Consider the following 22,587-nt stretch of genomic DNA (forward strand, 5'->3'; position numbering starts at 1 on the left):
TGGGTTCCTCCAGAAGCTGACTCAGAGACAAAGATTGAGATGGACATAGTATGTTTGGGAGACCTGAGGAACACAAACATAGAGAAAGGGAAGTGGGCCCGGGTGTGGTGGCTCACGCCTGTAACTGTAGCATTTTGGGAGGCCAAGGCTGCAGGATCACTTGACCTCAGGAGTTCGAGACCAGCCTGGGCAACATGACAAAACTCCATCTCTACAAAAAATACAAAAAAAACTAGCCGGGCTTGGTGGCATACGCCTGTAGTCCCAACTACTCAGGAGGAGGAGGTGGGAGGAGCACCTGAGCCTGGAAGTTCAAGGTTGCAGAGAGCTATGATTGTACCACTGCAGTCCAGCCTGGGTGACAGAGTGAGACCCTGTCTCAAAAGAAAAAAATAAAAGAAATAGGAGAAAAGAAGTGGTACAGAGAAGGGATAGCTGCCAACGAAGGCTGGGTTGAGCCAGTTACCACCACCATGAGCTTAATCAGGAGGCAAGGGAGCTGGGATATTTATACACCAACTCTCATCAGCCATTGGGTGAGGACTGCTAGATGGAGGTTTTAGTTCCCCAGCACCTCTAGCCTACTATGCTTATAAGTGGTTCTAGAACAATAAACTGGCAACTGGAAGTCAACAAAAGCCCACCAAAATAGTACAGTCCAAAAGAAATGCTCAAGGCCCTGACAAGGGATCTTCAACATTGCTGGATTTTGCCAAAATGCCCTGGCCAAGCTCTGCCTACATACACTCCCACCAGGAATGGGAAATAAGCAATTCTCATAAGCCTGCACCCACATTGGCTATGAGCAGCCTTATTCAGATCAATGTGATAGGAATGTCATTGTTAAACTGCAAGTCTGGCCAGGTGTGGTGGCTCATGCCTGTAATCCCAGCACGTTGGGAGGCCGAGGTAGGCGGATCACTTGAGGTCAGGAGTTCATGACCAGCCTGGTCAACACGGGGAAACCCCGTCTCTACTAAAAATACAAAAATGAGCCAGGTGTGGTGACATCCACCTGTAGTCCCAGCTACTCAGGAGGCTGAGGCAGGAGAATCGCTTGAACCCAGGAGGCAGAGGTTGCAGTGAGCCAAGATCATACCACTGCACTCCAGCCTGGGTGACAAAGTGAGACTCCATCTCAAAAAACAACAACAACAAAAAAAGCTAAGACAGTAAATTTTAGGTTATGTGTATTTCATTATAATTTTTTAAAAGCTTTGTCAAACCACAGTTCCACCTCCTCCACAAGCCCTCTCTGAACTCCCATTAACACCAGACTGGAAGTGAGATTTCTTGTCTCTGAGCCTCTGGCCTTCTCACCAATTTTTGCTAAGAGCTCTACCCACCCATACAGTATCCTCTGAGCAGAGACTGAAACCCCCAGCCCTGCCCCAACCCCTCAATCTTTCTACAGTGCCCTGTCCTCAGAAAGCACATGCCAGCTGGGAAGATGAAATCTGTGGCCAGGTAAACTGGCTCACACCTGTAATCCCAACACTTTGGGAGGCTGAGGCAGGAGGATCGCTTAAGCCCAGGAGTTTGGGACCAACTTGGGTAACATAGTAAGACCCCATTGCTACAAAAAAATTTAAAAATGAGCCAGGCATGGTGGCACACGCCTGTGGTTCCAGCTACTTCGGAGGCTGAGGTGAGAGGATTGCTTGAGTCTGGGAGGTTGAGGCTGCAGTGAGCTATGATGGCACCACTGCTCTCCAGCCTGGGTGACAGAGCAAGCCTGTCTCAAAAAAAAAAACAAAAAAAAAAACTTTTCTTTTTTTGAGATCAGGACAACCTGAGCATAATACCCACTCAGCCACTCAGCTCTACCTTTTTTTTTTTTTTTTTTTGGAGACAGAGTCTCCCTCTGTCACCCAGGCTGGAGTACAATAGCACAATCTCGGCTCACTGCAACCTCCACCTCTCGGGTTCAACTGATTCTCCTGCCTCAGCCTCCCGAGTAGCTGGGACTACAGGCGCCCACCGACACGCCCGGCTAAGTTTTGTATTTTTAGTAGAAATGGGGTTTCACCACGTTGGCCAGGCTGGTCTCGAACTTCTGACCTCAAGTGATCTACCTGCCTTGGCCTCCCAGAGTGCTGGGATTACAGGTGTGAGCCACTGCGCCCAGCCCCTTTTTTTTCCTTTGAGACAGAGTCTCACTCTGTCACCTAGGCTGGAGTGCAGTAGAGCAATCTTGGCTCACTGCAACCTCCACCTCCTGGGTTCAAGTGATTCTCCTGCCTCAGCCACCTCAGTAGCTGGGACTACATGCACACACCACCACACCTGGCTAATTTTTGTATTTTTGGTAAAGATGAGGTTTCACTGTGTTGGCCAGGCTGGTCTTGAACTCCTGACCTCAAGTGATCCACCTACCTCAGCCTCCCAAAGTACTGGGATTACAGGTGTGAGCCTCCATGCCCAACCAGCTCTACCGTCTAAGAGCTGTATCTGTAGCAATTCCCTTCCTCTCTTTGAGCTTCAGTCTCATTTGTAAAATGGGACTAATTATACCAACCCCATTGATAAAGGAATCAAATGAGATTACAGGTGTTCAAATTTGCCCTCCTCAGAGACTTTCCATGTAAAGTAGTCATTACCCCTATCTCCACTATTAATACCCAGTTTTCTGCATTCACAGCAGTTATCACAATCTTTATTTTGTTCATTTCCTTGTTTACTGAATTTTATTATTTTAGAGACCAGGTGCTTTGTCACTCAGGCTGGAGTGCAGTGGGGCAATCATGGCTCACTTCGGCCTCGAACTCCTGGGTGCATGTGATCCTCCTGCCTTTGCCTCCCAAGTAGCTGGGACTACAGGCATGCACCACCACACCCAGTTAATTTTTTAAAACATTATTTTTTGTAGAGATGGAGGTCTTGCTATGTTGCCTAGGCTGGTCTTGAACTCCTGGCCTCAAGCCATCCTCCCACCTCAGCCTCCCATTGTGCTGGGGTTATAGGCGTGAACCACCAAACCTGGCCTTAATTTTTTTTTTTTTTTTTTTTTTTTTTTTTTTTTTTTTGAGACGGAGTCTCGCTCTTTCGCCGAGGCCAGACTGCAGTGGCACTATCTCGGCTCACGGCAAGTTCCGCCTCCCAGGTTCACGCCATTCTCCTGCCTCAGCCTCCCGAGTAGCTGGGACTACAGGCACTTGCCACCACGCCCAGCTAATTTTTTGTATTTTTAGTAGAGATGGGGTTTCACCGTGTTAGCCAGGATGATCTTGGTCTCCTGACCTTGTGATCCACCCGCCTTGGCCTCCCAAAGTGCTGGGATTACAGGCGTGAGCCACCGCGCCCAGCCCTGAATTTTTTTTGTCTGCATTCTTGTATTTGCCCTGAGCCTGGCGGGTAGTAGGGGCTTAATACATTTGTGTTAATGGCTGCTTGAATGACTAAGTGATTTTGTGTAGCCTTTCCAACACTCCTGCGAGGCAAATGGAATGATTCCCCTTTAACATATGGGTAAGCCAAGGGTCAGCAAACTTCGGCCCCTGGACCACATCCAGCCCACCATCTGGTTATGCACAGCCTGCAAGCCAAGAATGATTCTTACATTTTTAAATGGTTGGGAGACATAAATCAAAAGAAGAATTTTCCATGACATGTAAAATTATATAAAACTCAAGTTTCCATTTCCATAAATATTTACTGGGGCACAGCCACACCCATTCGTTGATGTACAATCTGTGGCTACTCAGGCACTGTGAGAGCAGTGAGTAGTTGTAGAAACCATGTAGCCCATAAAGCTGAAAATATTTACTGTCTAGCTCTTATTCTATTCTTTCTTTCTTTTTTATTTTTTATTTTTTTTGAGACGGAGTCTTACTCTGTTGCCCAGGCTGAAGTACAGTGGTGAGATCTCAGCTCACTGCAACCTTTGCCTCCTGGGTTCAAATTATTACCCTGCCTCAGCCTCTGGAGGAGCTGGGATCACAGATATGTGCCACCACGCCTGGCTGATTTTTTTATTTTTAGTAGAGATGGGGTTTCACCATGTTGGCCAGGCTAGTCTGAAACTCCTGGCCTCAAGTGATCCACCAGCCTCCGCCTCCCAAAGTGCTGGGATTACAGGTGTGAGCACTGTGACTGGCCTCTTTTCTTTCTCTCACTTTTTTTTTTTTTTTTTTTTTTTTTGAGACAAGGTCTCACTGTTGCCCAGGCTGGAGTGCAGAAGCATGATTATAGCTCACTGCAGCCTCAAACTCTTAGGCTTAAGGAATTCCCCCGACTTCAACCTCCCAAGTGGCTGGAGCTACAAATGTGAGCCCACAACCCAGCCCTACTATCTGGCTCTTTACAGAAAGTCTGTGCCCCAGGCTGGAGTGATGGTGTGCACATCCCAACCCAGGCTTGGGAATCTCCATCAACTATTCCCACCAAAACGTGCAGATGCAAGTCTCAAGTTTCTGTCCTGAGCTTCCCTTATCCCATCCCCAGCTCCCACCCAAAAGCAACAGTCAGGCTGGGCTCCTTCCATACTGGGAGGGGGAGGGTTTCAATCTTGCCCTAAGCCTGGGCCTGTGGCTTTGCTAGGGCCCAGGAATTTCCCAGGGAGATAAAGTCACCCAAGGGGTTTCTGACAAAGAGGGTCCCACCCAGCGCAAGGAGGAAGGACACTAGATGGGGGCCAGGGAAGCAGGCGGGCTGCCATTTCCTCCTCTGGGAGGAACAATAATAATCACATTGGGAGGCAGTATAGCTCCCTCTACTGAGCCCTCCTCTCTCATGAAACTGCCTGGTTGAAATTCTAATTTGCGTCCTTCTAGGTGAGTGATCTTGGGCAAGTAAATTAACCTCAGTGTTCTCCTCTGAACAATGGGGGCAATAACACCCACATGCCTAACAGGAATGGGATAAGGACATGGAGGCCAGGCATTGTGGCTCACATCTGTAATCCCAGTGCCTGAGCCCATGAGTTTGAGACCAGCCTGGCCAACATGGTGAAACTCCATCTCCACTAAAAATATAAAAATTAGCCAGGCATGGTGGCGTGTGCCTGTGTTCCCAGCTACTCAGGAGGCTGAGGCAGAATAACTTGAACCCGGGAGGCGGAGGTTGCAGTGAGCCAAGATCACACCATTGCACTCCAGGCTGGGCAACAGAGTGAGACTCAGTCTCAAAAAAAAAAAAATAGGCTGGGCACGGTGGGTCACACCTGTAATCCCAGCACTTTGGGAGGCCAAGGCAGGTGGATCACCTGAGGTCAGGAGTTCGAGACCAGCCTGACCAACATGGTGAAACCATCTCTACTAAAAATACAAAAAGCCGGGCATGGTGGCAGATGTCTGTAATCGCAGCTACTTGGGAAGCCGAGGCAGGAGAATCGCTTGAACCCAGGAAGCAGAGGTTGCAGTGAGCTGAGATCGCACCATTGCACTCCAGCCTAGGCAACAAGAGCAAAACTACGTCTCCAAAAAAAAAAAAAAAAAAAAAGGTTGCATTATCATCATCTAAGTTTTAATTATTTATTTATTTAGAGACAGGTTCTGTCTATGTCACCCAGGCTGGAGTGCAGTGGCGTGATCACAGCTCACTCCAGCCTCAACCACTCAGGCTCAAGCAGTCTCCTACCTCAGCCTCCTGAGTAGCTGGCACCACAGGTGCGCATCACACGAGGCTAATTTTTTAATTTTTTGTTGAGAAGGGGTCTCGCCATGTTGGCCAGGCTAGTCTAAACTCCTGGGCTCAAGTGATCCTCCCGCCTCGGCCTTCCAACGTGCTGGGATTACACAGGTGGGCCACCAAGCCTGGCCAAAAATTGTTCTCTCTTAAACAATACTTGAATTCATCCCTTCCTTCCATCTCCACCAGCACGGAGAACAACTGCAGAGGTTCTCATCTGGCCTCCTACCCCCAATCTTACCAGAGGGGCTCTTTCTAATGTGCTCCCTCCTCCAGCTGCTGAAGAGCCCTCCTTTGCCTGTTTTTGGTCCCTGTGTTCTGCCCTTGTCAGTCTCCAGTAAAGCTCGTCTGGTCAGCTGTCAGGTCCTGGAATGCCCAGACCCTCCTGGCATTGGTCCAGCTTTTGTACATGCTGTTCCTTCTGCCTGGTGCCACGATTATTTTTCCTCTATTTAATCCACGTTCACCACCCAATTCTTGGTTCCCAGAACACTTCTTGCAGGAAGCCCTCCCTGACTACTCCCAGCCTAGCTGGCCTTCCCAGTTACTTTTTTCCTTTTTTGAGTCTTACTCAAAAGTAAGTCTTACTCCATCGCCCAGGCAGGAGGGCAGTGGTGTGATCTCAGCTCACTGCAACCTCCATCTCATGGGTTCAAGAGATTCTCCTACCTCAGCCTCCCGAGTAGCTGGGATTGCAGGTGCCCACCACCATGCCCAGGTAATTTTTGTATTTTAGTAGAGATGGGGTTTTGCTATGTTGGCCAGGCTGGTCTCGAAATCCTGGCCTGAAGTGATCCACCTGCCTCGGCCTCCCAAAGTGCTGGGATTACAGGTGTGAGCCACCGCACCCAGGCAGGATCATAGACTTGCTTAATATCTGCCCCTCCCACTAAAGTCTCGCACAGTGCCTGGCAGAGTAGGCCCTCCTAACAGTTGTGCCGCACACCGTGCTGGGCATCATCTCACCCATTCAGTCTTCATCAGAGACCCAGGAGGTTGGCACAATTGTTTCCACTTCACAGATGACAAAACTGAGGCACAGAGAGGCAAAGTGGCTTGCCCAGGAGCACACAGCCCACCACTGAGAAGTGGCTCCAAACTCAGCTCTGCCTGAAAGTTACTCGCTGAAGCTCCTGAGGAAACTGCCCAACTGGGCAGGGGCAGCCTCCATTTCCTGCCCTCTCACTATCTTCCTGCCCTCCCTCCTCCCTGTCCTCGGGGTCAGCCAGGGAGGACACAGGGAGTCACCCCATCTCCCTGATGGCAGAGTGAGTCAGCAAGGTGGGTCCCCCAAATCTGGCCTCCAAAATCACATTACTGTGCAGTCTGTCTCGCTCTGCCCTCCCCGAGCTGCACAGCCCTCCCCCAGGTCCCTCAGGACCCCTCCCCAGCTCTCTGCTCAAGAGAGACAGAGTAAGGTGGGATTGCTCTGCGTCTGGGGGAGGGGGGGAGTGACTTCACTTCCTTCCAGTCCTTCCCACCCTCTTTCCTATGTCACTAACTCAGTCCCAGGAAACCCAGAGAGGTGCACACAGAGGTCAGGCTGGACAGGAAAGGGTAACCAACTCAATACCTTGGAATTCTTATAAAAACTTACATCAGATCACATCCTCTTGTGCTCTAAAGCCTCCCATGGCTCCCACCTTCCTCCCACTGACAGCCAAGTCTACAGTGGTCCCCAGGGCCCCTGTTCTCTCCTGCCTGGTCTCCCTTCCTTCTCCCTTGCTCACTGTTCCAGCCACTCTGCAAAATCTGTCATTCTGCTCCTGCCCCAGGGCCTGCGCATCTACTGTTCCCTCACTTCCTCTGGATCTTCATAAGCCATTCAGGTCTCAGTCTAAATGTCATGTCCTCAGAGAGGCCTTCCATGATAGCCTAAGCAAAGCAGCGCCCCCCTCCCCCTCACCCTGTGGAATGATTTGTCAACTTGCTTCTCACCCATGACCCCACTAGAGTATAAGCTCCAGGGGGGCAGGGACCAGGCTCTCTGCTTCCTGCTATCCCCTCAGCATGTGGCACAGGCCCTGGCACATAGTAGGTGCTCAATAACTATTTGTTGCATTAATGACTACTTGAAAAGGACCTAAGGTAAGGGGCTGGGGGTGCCTTTCCCAGCCTGCAGGCTCCCTGGATGGTGGGGACTTCCAGAAAGGCAGCTGCCCCATCTGTCCTGGGAGGCGGTGGACTAGAGAGGAAGGGGATGGATTTAGCATGAAGCAGCCAAGAGTTCTCATCCTGGCTCTGCCACTTTCCTCCTGGCCACCTTCACCTCCCTGAACCTTGGAGTCTTCATCTATAGCACAGAGATAATCACTCCCACCTCACGGGGTTTGGGGGAGGACTTGTGGGCACAGGGCTGACCTAAGTGCTCAATAACTTGGAGAGATTATCTGGCACAATTATCTGGTATGATCTCTCAGTTTTCCTGCCCCCAAGGAGCACGCTCCAACAGGGGGTACTCAATTTTATAACCACGGTAACCACAAACCACTTTCCCATCTGTAAAATGGGCTTAATTGCCTGTTGCCTGTTTCACAGGGTGGACTTGAAGGCACTTTGCAGCCTCATAAAGTTGCTGTGGGCATTGAATGCTCTCAGCCCATCAGTTTGAGTTTGGGACTCCTGCTGAAGAAATGGTGAGAACTCCAGTCCCTGGCAGCTACAGGGCACTCCAGGGGGTCATCTTGAGCAGTCCCCTGCTTTTGTTACTTCACTCCAGATCTGCTGTGACCTCCTCTTCTCCCCTTACAGACATCAGAGCGGAAAGATGCAAGTTCTCTGTAGCCTGTCTCAACAGGCCGTGCCCTCCCTGCCCTGGGAGGAAGGCCTCTTGCCTCTAACTCCAGCGTCGTCATTGATCCTCCCTCAGTGCTCCCCATTCAAATCACAGCACCAGCAGACCCTCAGCTGATCAGGCCAGAAACCTGGAGCCATCCACCACTCCTCTCTTTCTCCCACCACTGGGAGAAAGAGAGAGGGTGGGAGTTCAATACCAGCCTGGCCAATATGGTGAAACCCTGTTTCTACTAAAAATACAAAAAAATTAGCCAGGTGTGGCGGTGTGCACCTGTAATCCCAACTACTCGGAAGGCTGTGCATAAGAATCGCTTGAACCCGGGAGGCGGAGGTTGCAGTGAGCTGAGATCGTGCCATTGCACTCCAGCCTGGGTGTAGAGTGAGGCTGTTCTCGGAAAAAAAAAAAAAAAAAAAAATTGAGTCAGTGGACTGGGAAAAGCAGACCCACCCTCAATCTGGGTGGGTGCAATCTAATCAGCTACCAGCACAGCCAGAATAAAAGCAGGCAGAAGAATGTGGAAAGACTAGACTGGCTTGGTCTTCTGGCCTGCATCTTTCTCCCATGCTGGATGCTTCCTGCCCTCAAACATCAGACTCCAAGTTCTTCAGCTTTGGGACTCTTGGACCTTCAGCCACAGACTAAAGGCTGCACTGTCAGCTTCCCTACTTTTGAGGTTTTGGGACTCAGACTGACCTCCTCGCTCTTCAGCTTGCCGATGACCTATTGCGGGACCTCACCTGTGATCATGTGAGTCAATATTCCTTTAAAAATTCCCCTTTACATATACATTATCCTATTAGTTCTGTCCCACTAGAGAACTCCGACTAACACAGATTTTGGGACCCTCTGCTTAAAACCTTCCATTGGCTCCCCACTATCGCAAAACAATTCTCACCTCCTAGCTGCAGCCTGTAAGGCCTTTTGTAATCTGCCTGCCATTACCTCTCCATCCTCCTCTCTTAACATTCTTCCCCTCACTTGCTCTGTTCCATCCATTCTAGCCTCCCTGCTGTTCCGGGAACACACTAAGCTTGTTCCTGCTCCAAAATCTTTGTACTTGCTGTTCCCTTTGCCCAGAATGCTCTTCCCCGGGGTGTCAATGTAGGTGGTTTCCTCTCTCCATTCGGTGGCTTGCCTCAAATATCACCCCCTCACAGAAGCCATCTGTGACCACCCAATCTGAAATAGTTGGAAAAGCTCACGCCCTCCCCCATACCACTTTAGCTATTGTGTGCGGGGCACTTAGCACATCGCCACCTGAAATGTATATGCTTACTTCTCTTTTTGTTGTTGTTGAGACAGAGTCTTGCTTTGCCGCCCAGGCTGGAGTGCAGTGGTACAATCCTGGCTCACTGCAACATCCACCTCATGGTTTCAAGCGATTCTCCTGCCTCAGGGTTCTGATGATTACAGGCACCTGCCACCATGCCCGGCTAATTTTTGTATTTTTAGTAGATACGGGGTTTTGACACAACAGCCAGGCTGGTCTCCAACTCTGGGCCTCAAGTGATCCTCCTGCCTCGGCCTCCCAAAGTGTATACGTTTACTTCTTGATCTGTCTGTTCAGGAGACTGTCATCTCCTTGAGAGTAGTGAATTTTGTCTCTATTGTTCCCTGGTATATCCCAGGCTGCGGTCAGTGCCTGGCACATAGTAGATGCTCAATAGATATTTATCGATTGGAGGAACACAGCCCCACCCAACCCCAGGTTCCTACCGGGATACTCACGTCTATCACAGGGGTCTGGTTCACACCTGAAGCTGGAAACCGGGGGCTAATGTGAGCTCCTGTAGACGAGCCCCTAGTCCCAGACACTGTCTCCGCCATTAGCAGCACACAAAGCACACTCAGTGCCCAGTGCAGATTCAGCCATCTGCCGGCCATCTGCCCCCACGGGGCCTGGCCCTTACTCTCCACTTCCCTTTCTGCAGTAGCTCAGTTCCAAACAGCTGGTGGCTCCGGTGGCCTGCAAGGTGGGAGTGAGAAGGGGGGACAACATCACTGAAAACCCATGGACCCAGCAAAAGGGGCTGGAAGACTCTAGTTAAGGAACTGCCTTCCTGCCTCCCGGCAGCAAAGTTAAGCTGCCGGAGAAACCATGTTCTGCACAGTCTCACTGGAGGGGCCCAAGGCCCTGCCCATTCAGCGTGCAGATCAGATACGCCCTTCTTCCTGAGCCCCCATGAAAACCTACCCGGTCCCACCTGGCCCCCAGCCTGAGGCCAGAATGCCAGGGCTGCAAGGGACTAGGGACTTGAGCCAAGATTCAGAGTCTCAGGCTTCTGGGGCCAGCTGGGTGAGATACATGTGGGAAGTGGGCAGTGGGCGGGATTGCAGAAGCCCTCAAAACAAAACAAAACAAACTCTACTTCTAGGGGTGGACTTGGCCTCTGGGCCACCAGTTTGAGACCTAGAGAGGCTTGCCCACCACATTTTACAGAGCCCACTAAGCAATGCTGTTGTTCTGTGTCTTACAAGGAGCCAAGCTTTACATGGATGACCTCATTCTATCCTCACGACATGCCGAGAGTGGGTAGCATTAGCATTCCATTTTACAGATGAACTAACTGAGGCACAGACAGGTGAAGCCAGGCTTGTTTCCCCCCTGCATCATGCCTCCCTCATGCAGTCCTCAGAACAATTCTGGAAATGTCCCCCCACCCCCACCCCCCACCCCGCACTGTACAGCAGGGAGAGGGGCTCAGAGGAGGTTTTTTTGTTTTTTGTTTGTTTGTTTGTTTCTTCAGATGGAGTCTCACTCTGTTACCCAAGCTGGAGCGCAGTGGCGCGATCTCAGCTCACTGCAACCTCTGCCTCCCGGGTTCAAGTGATTCTCCTGCCTCAGCCTCCCGAGTAGCTGGGATTACAGGCACACACCACCATGCCCAGCTAATTTTTGTATTTTTAACGGAGACGGGGTTTCACCATGTTGGCCAGGCTGGTCTCGAACTCCTAGCCTCAAGTGATCTGCCGGCCTTGACCTCTCAAAGTGCTGGGACTACAGGCGTGAGCCACCACACCCAGCAGAGGAATTCCATAACCTGCCCAAGGTCACACAGCAAGAGGGTCACAGAGCCCACAGCCCCTCCAACAGGGAACTTAAGGGCAAGAAGGAAGTTGAGTTGCTCAAAGACCGCGGGTTAGCAGTGGGGCCGGGCTGGTCACCACCATGTGCCTCTTCCCTCAAGACCAGGGCCAAAATGGCTTCAATATATTTCAAAGGAATTAAACTGGAAAAACAAAAGTCCTCAGCAAACTAAATTTCCTCTTTTGGCTTTTTCATGTGTTCTACGATGAGTATGTCTTATTTTTGCAATCAGGAAACCAAACCCCATAAAAACGTTTTTTTCTTTAAGTCTGCGCAGGTGTTTCTCAATGTACTGGCAGCCTGAGGGGAGGGAGAGGAGGTAGGGAGGGGAAGAGAGGTCAGAAAGGCGCCTCTCCCAGCCAGGTTCCTTACCTGTCCACGGAAGACACGGCCCTTCCTCTTCTATGGTTCTCCCGAACCCCTCCAACTGGAGTCCGAGTTACTCTATTTGGCACCAAGTTGAAACAGGACACCCCTGGTTTCAAATTCGTCTCGGCCACTTACTATCTTATCTGTGTGGCCTTAAGGAAGTCACTTCACCTCTCTGGGCCTCTTATTCCTCATGTGTGAAATGGACACAAATGCTGGCCGACGGGGTATACAATAAGAGCTCAATAAATGTTCGCGTCCCTGATTTCCCCAACACCTGAAGATCAGCACGCGTCTCGTCTCTCTTTGCTGCCGATTTATTTTACTGATTCACTAGTGAGCATTTATTGAGCGCCTTCTGTACGCGTGGGCCGATGCCCAGCGCTCGGATGGTCGGCGACCTGCTAAGGGACAGGGGCGGAAAATCGGGGCTGCGCTTCCCAGGGAAGAGACCTCAGGAACATCTCCGTGCTCCGTTTCCCGTCCGGACGGAGGTTGAGAAGTCGAACTCGGGGCGCCCGGGTCCTCCGGCCGTGCGGGGAGGCGGCTCTTTCTTACCTCGGGCCGGGCCTGGGACCAGCAAACTCCGAACCTCGACTTCGCAGGGCCTCGCAGCCTTCCAGGTCCCTGGCCGCCGGACCGACCTTGCGCCAGCGAAGCCGCCAGTCCGGGTGCCCCGCCTGCTGCAGCGTCCGGACCCCTACTCTTCCAGTCCGGGCCTGCCCCGGCTCGCCCCGCCCCGGTCTCGGCCACGCCCTCAGGACACGCCCCCTCGGGGCTCGCCCCGCCCCTGCCCTTAAAGGTACAGCTCCCGGGGAGCTTCGTAGGGTCTTCCCACTCTCCACCGTCTTCTGACCTCCACTTTGAAACTGAGATACAAGCCGATGGGTAAGGACTGCAGGAAGCCGGAGAGGGACATTTAGAGGGTGAACCTAGGAGGTTCATTTCCCGAGGGTAGAGGGACCAGAGGGTGTCAAGCTGCTCCTGGTAATGAATGGTGACAAAGAGGTTTGGGAAAATCCCAGGTGGAGAAAGCCCCACCCTGCCCACGAAAGTTCTGGCGGTTTCACCTGAAATCCTTCTGAGATCCTAATTGGGTTCAACATTCCCCTCTAGTAGCATAGCTTTTTTTTTTTTTAATTTAAATTTTAATTTTTTAAGCCAGGGTCTCACTCTATCGCCCAGGCTGGAATGCAGTAGCAGCTGTCACGGCTCACTAAAGCCTCGACCTCCGAGGCTCAAGCAATCCTCCCACCTCGGCCTCCCAAGTAGCTGGGACTGCAGGCAAGTGCCATCATGCCCGGCTAATTTTGTTCATTTTTTGTAAAATGTTCTTACTATGTTGGTCAAACTGGTCACGAACTCCTGGGCTTATACAATCCTCCCGCCTCAGCCTCCCACGTAGCTGAGACCACAGGTATGTGCCACCAAACCAGGCTAGTTTTTAAAATTTTTTATAGAGACGAGGTCTCTATATGTTGCCCAAGTTGGTCTCAAACTCCTGGTCTCAAGCGATCCTTCTGCCTCTGCCTCCCAAAGTGTCAGAGCTGTGTAAACCAGAGCAACTCCATCTGGAATGGGGCTGGGTAAAATGAGGCTGAGACTTACTGGGCTGCATTCCCAGACGGTTAAGGCATTCTAAGTCACAGGTTGAGATAGAAGGTGGGCACAAGATACAGGTCATCATAAAGACCTTGCTGATAAAACAGGTTGCAGTAAAGGAGCCAACCCAAACCCACCAAAACCAAGATGGTGACAAGAATGACCTCTGGTTGTCCTCACTGCTGCACTCCCATCAGCGCCATGACAGTTTACAAATGCCATGGCAACGTCAGGAAGTTACCCTATATGGTCTAAAAAGGGGAAACATAGATAATCCACCCCTTGTTTAGCATATCATCAAGAAATAACCATAAAAATGGGCAACCAGCAGCCCTCAGGGCTGTTCTGCCTATGGAGTAGCCATTCTTTTATTCCTTTACTTTCTCAATAAACTTGCTTTCACTTTACTCTATGGAATCACCCTGAATTCGTTCTTGCGCGAGATCCAAGAACCCTTTCTTAGGGTCTGGATCAGGACCCCTTTCCTGTAACAAAAGTGCTTGGATTACAGGTGTGAGCCACCATGCCCATCTTTTTATCTAATATTTAAAATTTGTATTTACGTTTTTCCCTTTTCTTTTTGCTAATCTCTGTATTGTTCCAATTTTAGTATATGTGCTGCTGAAGGGGGCACATAGCATCGTTTTTAAAAGAACGTGGCAAACAAATCAAGCCCGAGGAGTTAGTGATCTGCTGATGGATGTACCAGTATCTCCCCCTATTTCCAGTTTCCCAGCCTCCTGGGGAAGCTCTGTTCATCCTGCCTTTTCTTCTGTTGGGGGGATGGGGGAATGGGAGGAGGCGGGCATGGGGGCTGGACCTGGGGTCCTTAAGGCTGGAGTGTGTCCTCCCAGGCCACTCCTGCCTGCAGCCCCACTTCTGCCATTAGCATGCATCTAATCACCCCATCTCTTATCCTTAGGGTAGGACCTGCTTCCTCGTCATGGGCAGGACCCAGGCCCAACGCCAAGCCTGGCATTCAAGGCCCTTCAGCATCCAGCCCTAGCACACCTTTCTGAAATCGTCTTTCACCCCTACCTCCACCTCCTGCCCAGTAGTGCTCCCTGTTCCCTGAACGTATCAGCCTCTTGCTCACAGCCACCTGCCTCTGCTCCTTCCGAGCCCCCTGCCCTGATGACACCCTATCTCTTTTCCACCTGACAAACTCTTACTCATGTTGTCAGGCTCAGCTCAGAGGTCACCGCCACTAGGGGGTCTTCCACCCTCCTCCCGACCCCTCCACATGGCCACAGGGCTCCCCACATTCAGAGCACACCTCTAATTCCCACCTCTGGGCAGGTGACATTGTGATCTGGAGCATGATGTGTTTGGAATCGCAGAACATCAGGTTTCTGTAGGACCTTCTATAAACACTTAGAGCCTCTCTTTGAGCCTCAGTTTCCCCCTTGGTGAAATGGGAGTGATACTAGTACCAACCTCCTGAGGTCCTTCCAGATGTTTTTCCTTATCTTTTTTGAGACAGGGTCTCCTTCTGTCACCCAGGCTAGAATGCAGTGGTGTGATCTTGGCTCACTGCATCCTTGACCTCCTGGGCTCAAGCGATCCTCCCGCCTCAGCTTCCCAAGTAGCTGTGACTACAGTCGTGTGCCATCATGCCTGGCTAGTTTTGTTCATTTTTTGTAGAGACAGGGTCTCACTATGTTGCCCAGGCTGGTCCTGAACTCCTGGGCTCATGCAATCCCCCCACCTTGGCCTCCCAAATTGCTGTGATTACAGGCATGAGCCACCATGCCTGGCTGAAATAGGACACTGTGAAGAGCCCCAAACCCCATGCTGGATGCTGAGTCAACACTCCCTCAGTGGAAGGGTTTGTTGTCCCTATTAATTATTCCATTGTTGGCTGGGCCTGGTGGTTCACACCTGTAATCCCAGCACTTTGGGAGGCTGAGGTGGGCAGATCACCCGAAGTTAGGAGTTCAACACCAGCCTGGCCAACATGGCAAAAACCCGTCTCTACTAAAAAATACAAAAATTAGCCAGGCATGGTGGCACAAGCCCACAATCTCAGTTACTTGGGAGGCTGAGGCACGAGAATCACTTGAACCTGGAAGGTGGAGGCTGCAGTGAGCCCAAATCATGCCACTGCACTCCAGCCTGGGTGACAGTGAGACTCCATCTCAAAGAAAAATAAAAAATAAAAATTATTCCATTGTTACAACAATGCATTAACTTACCTTTCCGTGTCCCCCACAGGCTGGGAGCACCTCGAGGCAGCACCAGGCCAGGTTCATCCCCATGTCCAGGCTGCCAGCACAGGGGCGTTCACAGTAGTGTCTGTGTGTCACAATCTCCAAGCCTGCTCCAGGGTCAGCTTTTCCCCAGGTCATCTGCTGCTTGAGAAGTAACTCCAGAATTGCTGAGTTTGAAGTCCTCCTTCCCCAAGGGGCCTGACCCTGGTAGCTAGGGTAAGGCTTAGATATCACCATTCTAGGTCAGCAGAGCAGGTGGGTTACTACCTCCCTGTCTCCCAGGACTGGGGTAGAGCAGGAAGCAAGGGGTGTTGGGGGAGAGTATGAGTATCTGTTGAGAGACTCCTGGAAAGATCCAGGCGGGGAGAGGAACCCCTGGGGACAGAGAAGAAAGATAGATGGGGCCTGGGATAGCCTCTGGTTCACCCCTGCTCTGGTAGACAGTGGTTAGGGTTAGGGCCTATTCCCCAGGCTGAGAGAGGCCATTATGACATGTTAGGAGCAGCCTTAGAAGTCATCCAGATCCAAGCTCAAATCCCAGCTCTGCCATTTACTGGTTATTTGGCCCTGGACCAGTTATTTTGTCTTTTTGAGTCTCAGTTCCTTACCTGGAAAATGGGGATGAAAACAGCACCTATAGGGCGCACTCATCAGGCTATAGTGAGGATTGAGATTTTATATGTTGGCTGGGCACAGTGGTTCACACCTGTAATTCAGCACTTTGGGAAGCTGAAGTGGGAGGATTGCTTGAGGCCAGGAGTTCGAGACCAGCCTGGGCAACATAGCAAGACCCTGTCTCTACTATTATAATTTTAAAGAACAAGGAGATTATATAATAAAACCCATAGCATAGTGCCTGGCACTTGTTAAAGTTGAATAAATTGAAGCTGCTATTATTATTATTATTACTTTTTTTTTTTTTTTTTTGAGACAGAGTCTTGCTCTGTCGCCCAGGCTGGAGTGCAGTGGCACAATCTCGGCTCACTGCCAGCTCCGCCTCCTGAGTTCACGCCATTCTCCTGCCTCAGCCTCCCAAGTAGCTGGGACTACAGGCGCCCGCCACCACGCCCGGCTAATTTTTTGTATTTTTAGTAGAGACGGGGTTTCACTGTGTTAGCCAGGATGGTCTTGATCTCCTGACCTCGTGATCCGCCTGCCTCGGCCTCCCAAAGTGCTGTGATTACAGGCATGAGTCACCATGCCTGGCCAAGCTGCTATTATTATTATTTATTATTATTACTGAAGGTAAAAGGACCTGACACAATGTCTGGCAGAGAGTAGATTAAATGTCGATTTACAGCTTGAGCCCGGAAGGTCGAGGCTGCAATGAACTGCAATTGTGCCCTTTCACTCCAGCCTGGGTGATAGAGCAAGACTCCCTCTCAAAAAAAAAAAAAAAAAAAATTGAGAAGGATTTTGTGCTTGTATCAGTTACCTATTGCTGCATAACAAAACATGCCAAAATTTAGAGGCCTAATACAATAGCATTTCATTATCTGTCAGGGTTTCCATGGGTCAAGAATTTGGGAAGTCAGGAGGCCAGGGCAGGAGGATTGCTTGGCCTTAAAACAACTCAGGGAGGCCAGGCGTGGTGGCTCACACCTGTAATCCTAGCACTTTGGGAGGCCAAGGAGGGTGAATCACCTGAGGTCAGAAGTTCAAGACCAGCCTGGCCAACATGATGAAACTCCATCTCTACTAAAAATACAAAAATTAGCTGGGTAGGGTGGCGGGCACCTGTAATCCCAGCTACTCGGGAAGCTGAGGCAGGAGAATCACTTGAACCTGGGAGGCAGAGGTTGCAGTGAGCTGAGACCATACCACTGCTCTCCAGCCTGGGTGACAAGAGCAAAACTCCATCTCAAAAACAAACAACAACAACAAAAACAACATAGGGAGATCTTGTCTCTTATATACTTAAAAAAAAAATGAGGGAAGGGCTCAGCTAGGCAGTTCTGGCACAAGTCTCTCCTTTGGTTGCCCAGATGTTTCTCATTCTTCCTGTCGCCTCAGGGCTTCTGCATGGGATTGTTCCATGCAAGCCGGTTTCTGGGCTTCCTTAGAGCATGGCCGTCCCAGGGCAGACATACTGCTTACATGGCATCTCAGGGTGCCAGTGCTGGGGTTCCAGGCATCAAAGCAGAAGCTGTATTGCCTTGTATTACTTCATTGTGGAAATGACACTGTGCCACTTCTTGTCACTTCTACCATCTTCACAGGCCCACCCAGATTCAAAGAGAGGAAATGTAGACCATTCCTCCCACCCCCCAGTGGGAGGTTTGTCAAAGTCACATCATAAGAAGAGCATATAAGGCTGGGTGCGTGGCTTATGCCTGTAATCCCAGCACTTTGGGAAGTCAAGGTGAAGGGATCACTTGAGGCCAGGAGTTCGAGACCAGCCTGGGCAACATACCAGCACCCCCATCTTGAGAATAAATACAAAAATTAGCCAGGCATAGTGGCACTCACCTGTGATCTCAGCTACTCAGAAGGCTGAGGTGGGAGGATCGCTTGAGCCCAGGAGTAAGGCTGCAGGGAGCTATGATTCTGCCACTGCACTCCAGCCTGGGTGACAAAGCAAGATCCCAAATACAATCTCCCTCCATGCCTTCCTCTACAGAGGTGACCAATGGTGGGATGTTAGGCAGCATGATGGGCAGCAGAGGGGAGCTGTATTTAGGGGGTAGGAAGAGCAAGGACCCTCAAATCCCATTGCGTGGACATTTTCCTTCAGCATCACATGTGGGCTGATCGTGTCCTCAGAATCTTTGAACAAACCTCAAACCAATAAAAAGTAAATTACTATTTGTGTTTTGTTTGTTTGTGACAGAGTCTTGCTCTGTCACCTAGACTAGAGGGCAGTGGCACAATCTTGGCTCACTGCAACCTCCGCTTCTCAGGTTCAAACAATTCTTGGGCCTCAGCCACCTGAGTACCTGGGACTACAGGCGCTTGCCATCATGCCTGGCTAATTTTTGTATTTTTAGTAGAGATGGGGTTTCGCCATGTTGGCCAGGCTGGTCTCGAACTCCTGGCCTCAAGCAATCTGCTCGCCTTAACCTCCCAAAGTGCTGGGATTACAGGTGTGAGCCACTGCCCCGGCTGTAAATAACTGTTGAAGACTTAACATTTATTTTGAGTATGCACGTTTGTCTCATTTAATAGACCAATGGGGTGAGAGCTACAATGATTTCCAGTTCACAGACGGGAAATTGAGGTTCAGGGAGATGAAATGGCCTGCCCCAGAGGCACCCACTGAGAAATGGCAGAGACTGGATTTGTACTCAGGTCTGAGTGATCCCAACTGAGTCCCCCTCACCACCACAAGGAGAGTGCCCTGCTGCACCTGAAGGTAAGGCCAGATCTGCCCGACACTTGGCATCCTGTTTAGGAGGCCCAGGGTGCGGGTGGCAGCTCTGGGCACAACACAATTGCCTGGGGACATTGTGAGCAGAAGTAGTGTGGCTTCATGGGGAACTCAAAAGAGGAGAGAGAGAATCAGAACTTTCAGTGTTAGTCTAAGAGGCCCAGAGACTTGGAAGGTTCCTTAAGACAGCACGAGTCTCACCTCCAACCAATGCTTGTTCTCTCCCAATCACGGCAGCTCTGGAAAACCTTCATGCAGCACCTGCTCGAAAGCCCCTGGAGACAGGGTGCTCGTTACCTCTCAGGGCAGCCCAACTAACAGCAGCACACAGGAGAAGTTGTGAGGGAGTTTTTCATTGTCATTGCCTGCAGGCATCTCCATTGGAATAATCTTCCTGGAGAGTGACTTAGCCATTGGGTGCCATGGCTCACACCTGTGATTCCAGCACTTCGGGAGGCCAAGGCTGGAGGATTGCTTGTGCCCAGGAGTTCGAGACCAGCCTGGGCAACAGAATAAGACTGCTCTCTATCAGAGAAAGAAAGAAAGAGAGAAAGAAAGAGAGAGAGAGAGAAAGAAAGAAAAAGAAAAAGAGAAAGAAAGGAAAGAAAGAAGAAAAAGAAAGGGAAAGAAAGAGAGGGAGGGAGGGAAGGAAGGAAGGAAGGAAGGAAAGGAGGGAGGGAGGGAGGGAGGGAAGAAAGTGACTTGGCAATTGATAAATGTCAATCTTTTTTTTTTGAGATAGAGTCTCACTCTGTCGTCCAGGCTGGAGTGCAGTGGTACGATCTCAGCTCACTGCAACCTCCACCTCCCAGGTTCAAGTGATTCTCCTGCCTCAGCCTCCCGAGTAGCTGGGATTACAGGTGCCTGTCATCACACCTGGCTAATTTTTGTATTTTTAGTAGACATGGGGTTTCATGATGTTGGCCAGGTTGGTCTCGAACTTCTGACTTCAAGTGATCTGCCCGCTTTGGCCTCCCAAAGTGTTGGAATTACAGGCATGAGCCACTGCTCCTGGCCATAAATGTCAATCTTAAGAGCCTTGAAAACACATGTACCCTTTGCACCACCAATGTTGCTCTGGAGCTTTTCTAAAGTAAAGAAGAGAAGACTTAAGCATCAGCATGTTTACTACAGTGATCTTCACAATTGTGCAACAGTTGAAAACAGCATAGGTGTTCAACAACAGGGGATTAAGCAAATAGTTCACGGGGCCTCCTATGAAATATTTTGCTATGCAGACATTTAACACCCTGTTTCAATGACATTAAAACTACACAAAGTGGCTGGGCGCAGTGGCTCATGCCTGTAATCCCAACACTTTGGGAGGCTGAGGAGAGTGAATCACCTGAGGTCAGGAGTTTGAGACCAGCCTGGCCAACATGGTGAAACCCCATCTCTACTAAAAATACAAAAAATTAGCCAGATATGGTGGCATGTGCCTGTAATCCCAGCTACTTGGGAGGCTGAGGCAGGAGAATTGCTTGAACCCGGGAGGTAGAGGTTGCGGTGCACTGAGATCGCGCCACTGCACTCCAGCCTGGGCAACAGAGCAAAACTTGTCTCAAATAAATAAATAAATAAAAAATATTAGCCAGGTGTGGTGGTGCATGCCTGTAATCCCAGCTATTCTGGAGGCTGAGACAGGAGAATCACCTGAACCCAGGAGGTTGCAGTGAGCCAAGATCACACCACTGTACTCCAGCCTGGGCGACAAAGCAAGACTCTGTCTCAAAAACAAACAAACAAACAAAAAACCAACCAACAAACAAACTACATAAAGAGGCCGGGTGCAGTGGCACAAGCCTATAGTCCCAGCTTACTAGGGAGGCTGAAGGAGGAGGATAGATTGAGCCCAAGAGTTCAAGATCAGTCAGGGCAAAATCTTGAGACCTGCATCTCTTAAAAAAAACTACACAAAGTATATATAATAAATAAAAAAACAGATTTGACACTCATTTATAAGTATAATCCCAAGTGTGTGTGTGTGTGTGTGTGTGTGTGTGTGTTTACTTTTCTTTTATCTTTTATTTTTTTGAGAGAACGCCTCAAGCCTCCCAAGGCAACCTCCTACCTCAGCCTCCCAGGTAGCTGGAATTACAGGTGCACGCCACTATGCCTGGCTAATTTTTTTGTATTTTTAGTAGAGATGGGGTTTCATCATGTTGGCCAGGCTGGTCTCGAACTCCTGACCTCAAAGTGATCCACCTGCCTTCGCCTCCCAAAATGCTGGGATTACAGGAGTGAGCCACCACGCCTGGCCCCTAAGTGTATATTTTAAACATATATTTATATCTGTGTGGGAAACAGTCTAGAAAAATATATGTGGAATCAGTTTTCTCTAGGATAAAGGAATTAGGCCCATGTGGTGGGTTACATCTGTAATTCCAGCACTTTGGGAGGCCGAGGCAGGAGGATCACTTGAGCCCAGGAGTTCGAGACCAGTCTGGGCAACATAGCAAGACTCCATCTCTAAAAAAAATTTAAAACAAGCTGGGTGTGGTGGCACCTGCCTGCAGTCCCAGCCTCTCGGGAGGCTTGGGTGGCAAGATGTCTTGAGCCCAGAAGTTTGAGGCTGCAATGAGCCACGATTGCACCACTGCGCTCAAACCTGAGCGACTCTGACTCTTAAAAAACATTTTTTAATACTCTGAAAACCACATTATTTAACATAAATAAATAAATCCTGCCCTCTACCCCTGTAATGGATGAAAAGTATCTGTCCCCCAAAATGCAGGTGTTGAAACCCTCCCAGTGTGATGGTATTGGGAGGTGGGAGCTTTGGGAAGTAATTGGGTCATTCAGGTGGAGTCCTCAGGAATGAAATTAGTGCCCGTATAAGAAGACACCAGAGAGGTAGCTAGCTCTCTTCATCATATGAGAATACAAGAAGTCAGCAGTCTGCAACCTGGGAGGGGCCCTTACCAGAACCCCACGATGCTGGCACCCTGATCTTGGCTGTCCAGCCTCCAGAATGATGAGAAAGAAATTTTTGTTGTTTCTTTTTTTTTTTTTTTTGAGATAGAGTTTAGCTCTTATTGCCCAGGCTGGAGTGCAATGGCACAATCTTGGCTCACCACAACCTCCGCCTCCTGGGTTCAAGTGATTCTCCTGCCTCAGCCTCCCGACTAGCTAGGATTACAAGCATGTGCCACCACGCCCGGCTAATTTTGTATTTTTAGTAGAGATGGGATTTCTCCATGTTGGTCAGGCTGGTCTTGAACTCCCCACCTCAGGTGATCCACCCGCCTCGGCCTCCCAAAGTGCTGGGATTACAGGCGTAAGCCACTGCGCCCGGCCTAATTTTTGTTGTTTCCAAACCACCCAATCTATGGTACTTTGTGTAAACCAAAAATAAATTTCTTTCTTTCTTTCTTTCTTTCTTTCTTTCTTTTTTTTGAGATGGAGACTTACTCTGTGGCTCAGGCTGGAGTGCAGTGGCATGATCTTGACTCACTGCAACCTCCGTCTCCCAGGTTAAAGCAATTCTCCTGCCTCAGCCTCCTGAGTAGCTGGGATTATAGGCGCC

At 50.1% G+C, this 22,587-nt stretch overlaps 1 protein-coding gene across 4 annotated transcripts in view; it reads right to left on the reverse strand.

The window, feature by feature from the left end:
- SLC8B1 (solute carrier family 8 member B1) overlaps nt 1-12,629 on the reverse strand; it is a 33,002-nt gene extending 20,373 nt beyond the window's left edge. For 3 of the 4 annotated variants that reach the window (XR_010147790.1, XM_054663643.2, XM_054663641.2), the window contains exons 1-2: nt 11,886-12,629; nt 10,154-10,391 (exon numbers count right to left, since the gene is read on the reverse strand). Coding sequence is in view for 3 of the 4 variants with exons in the window: in XM_054663643.2 (XP_054519618.1) it covers nt 10,154-10,309 (156 nt within the window). In the remaining variant the exon portion in view is untranslated. The remainder of the gene's footprint in view (nt 1-10,153; nt 10,392-11,885) is intronic. The other variant, XM_054663642.2, reaches the window with a different exon arrangement.
- Nucleotides 12,630-22,587: the final 9,958 nt, after the last annotated feature.

The sequence above is a fragment of the Pan troglodytes genome, chromosome 10 (assembly GCF_028858775.2).
Source record: "Pan troglodytes isolate AG18354 chromosome 10, NHGRI_mPanTro3-v2.0_pri, whole genome shotgun sequence".
NCBI lineage: Eukaryota > Metazoa > Chordata > Mammalia > Primates > Hominidae > Pan > Pan troglodytes.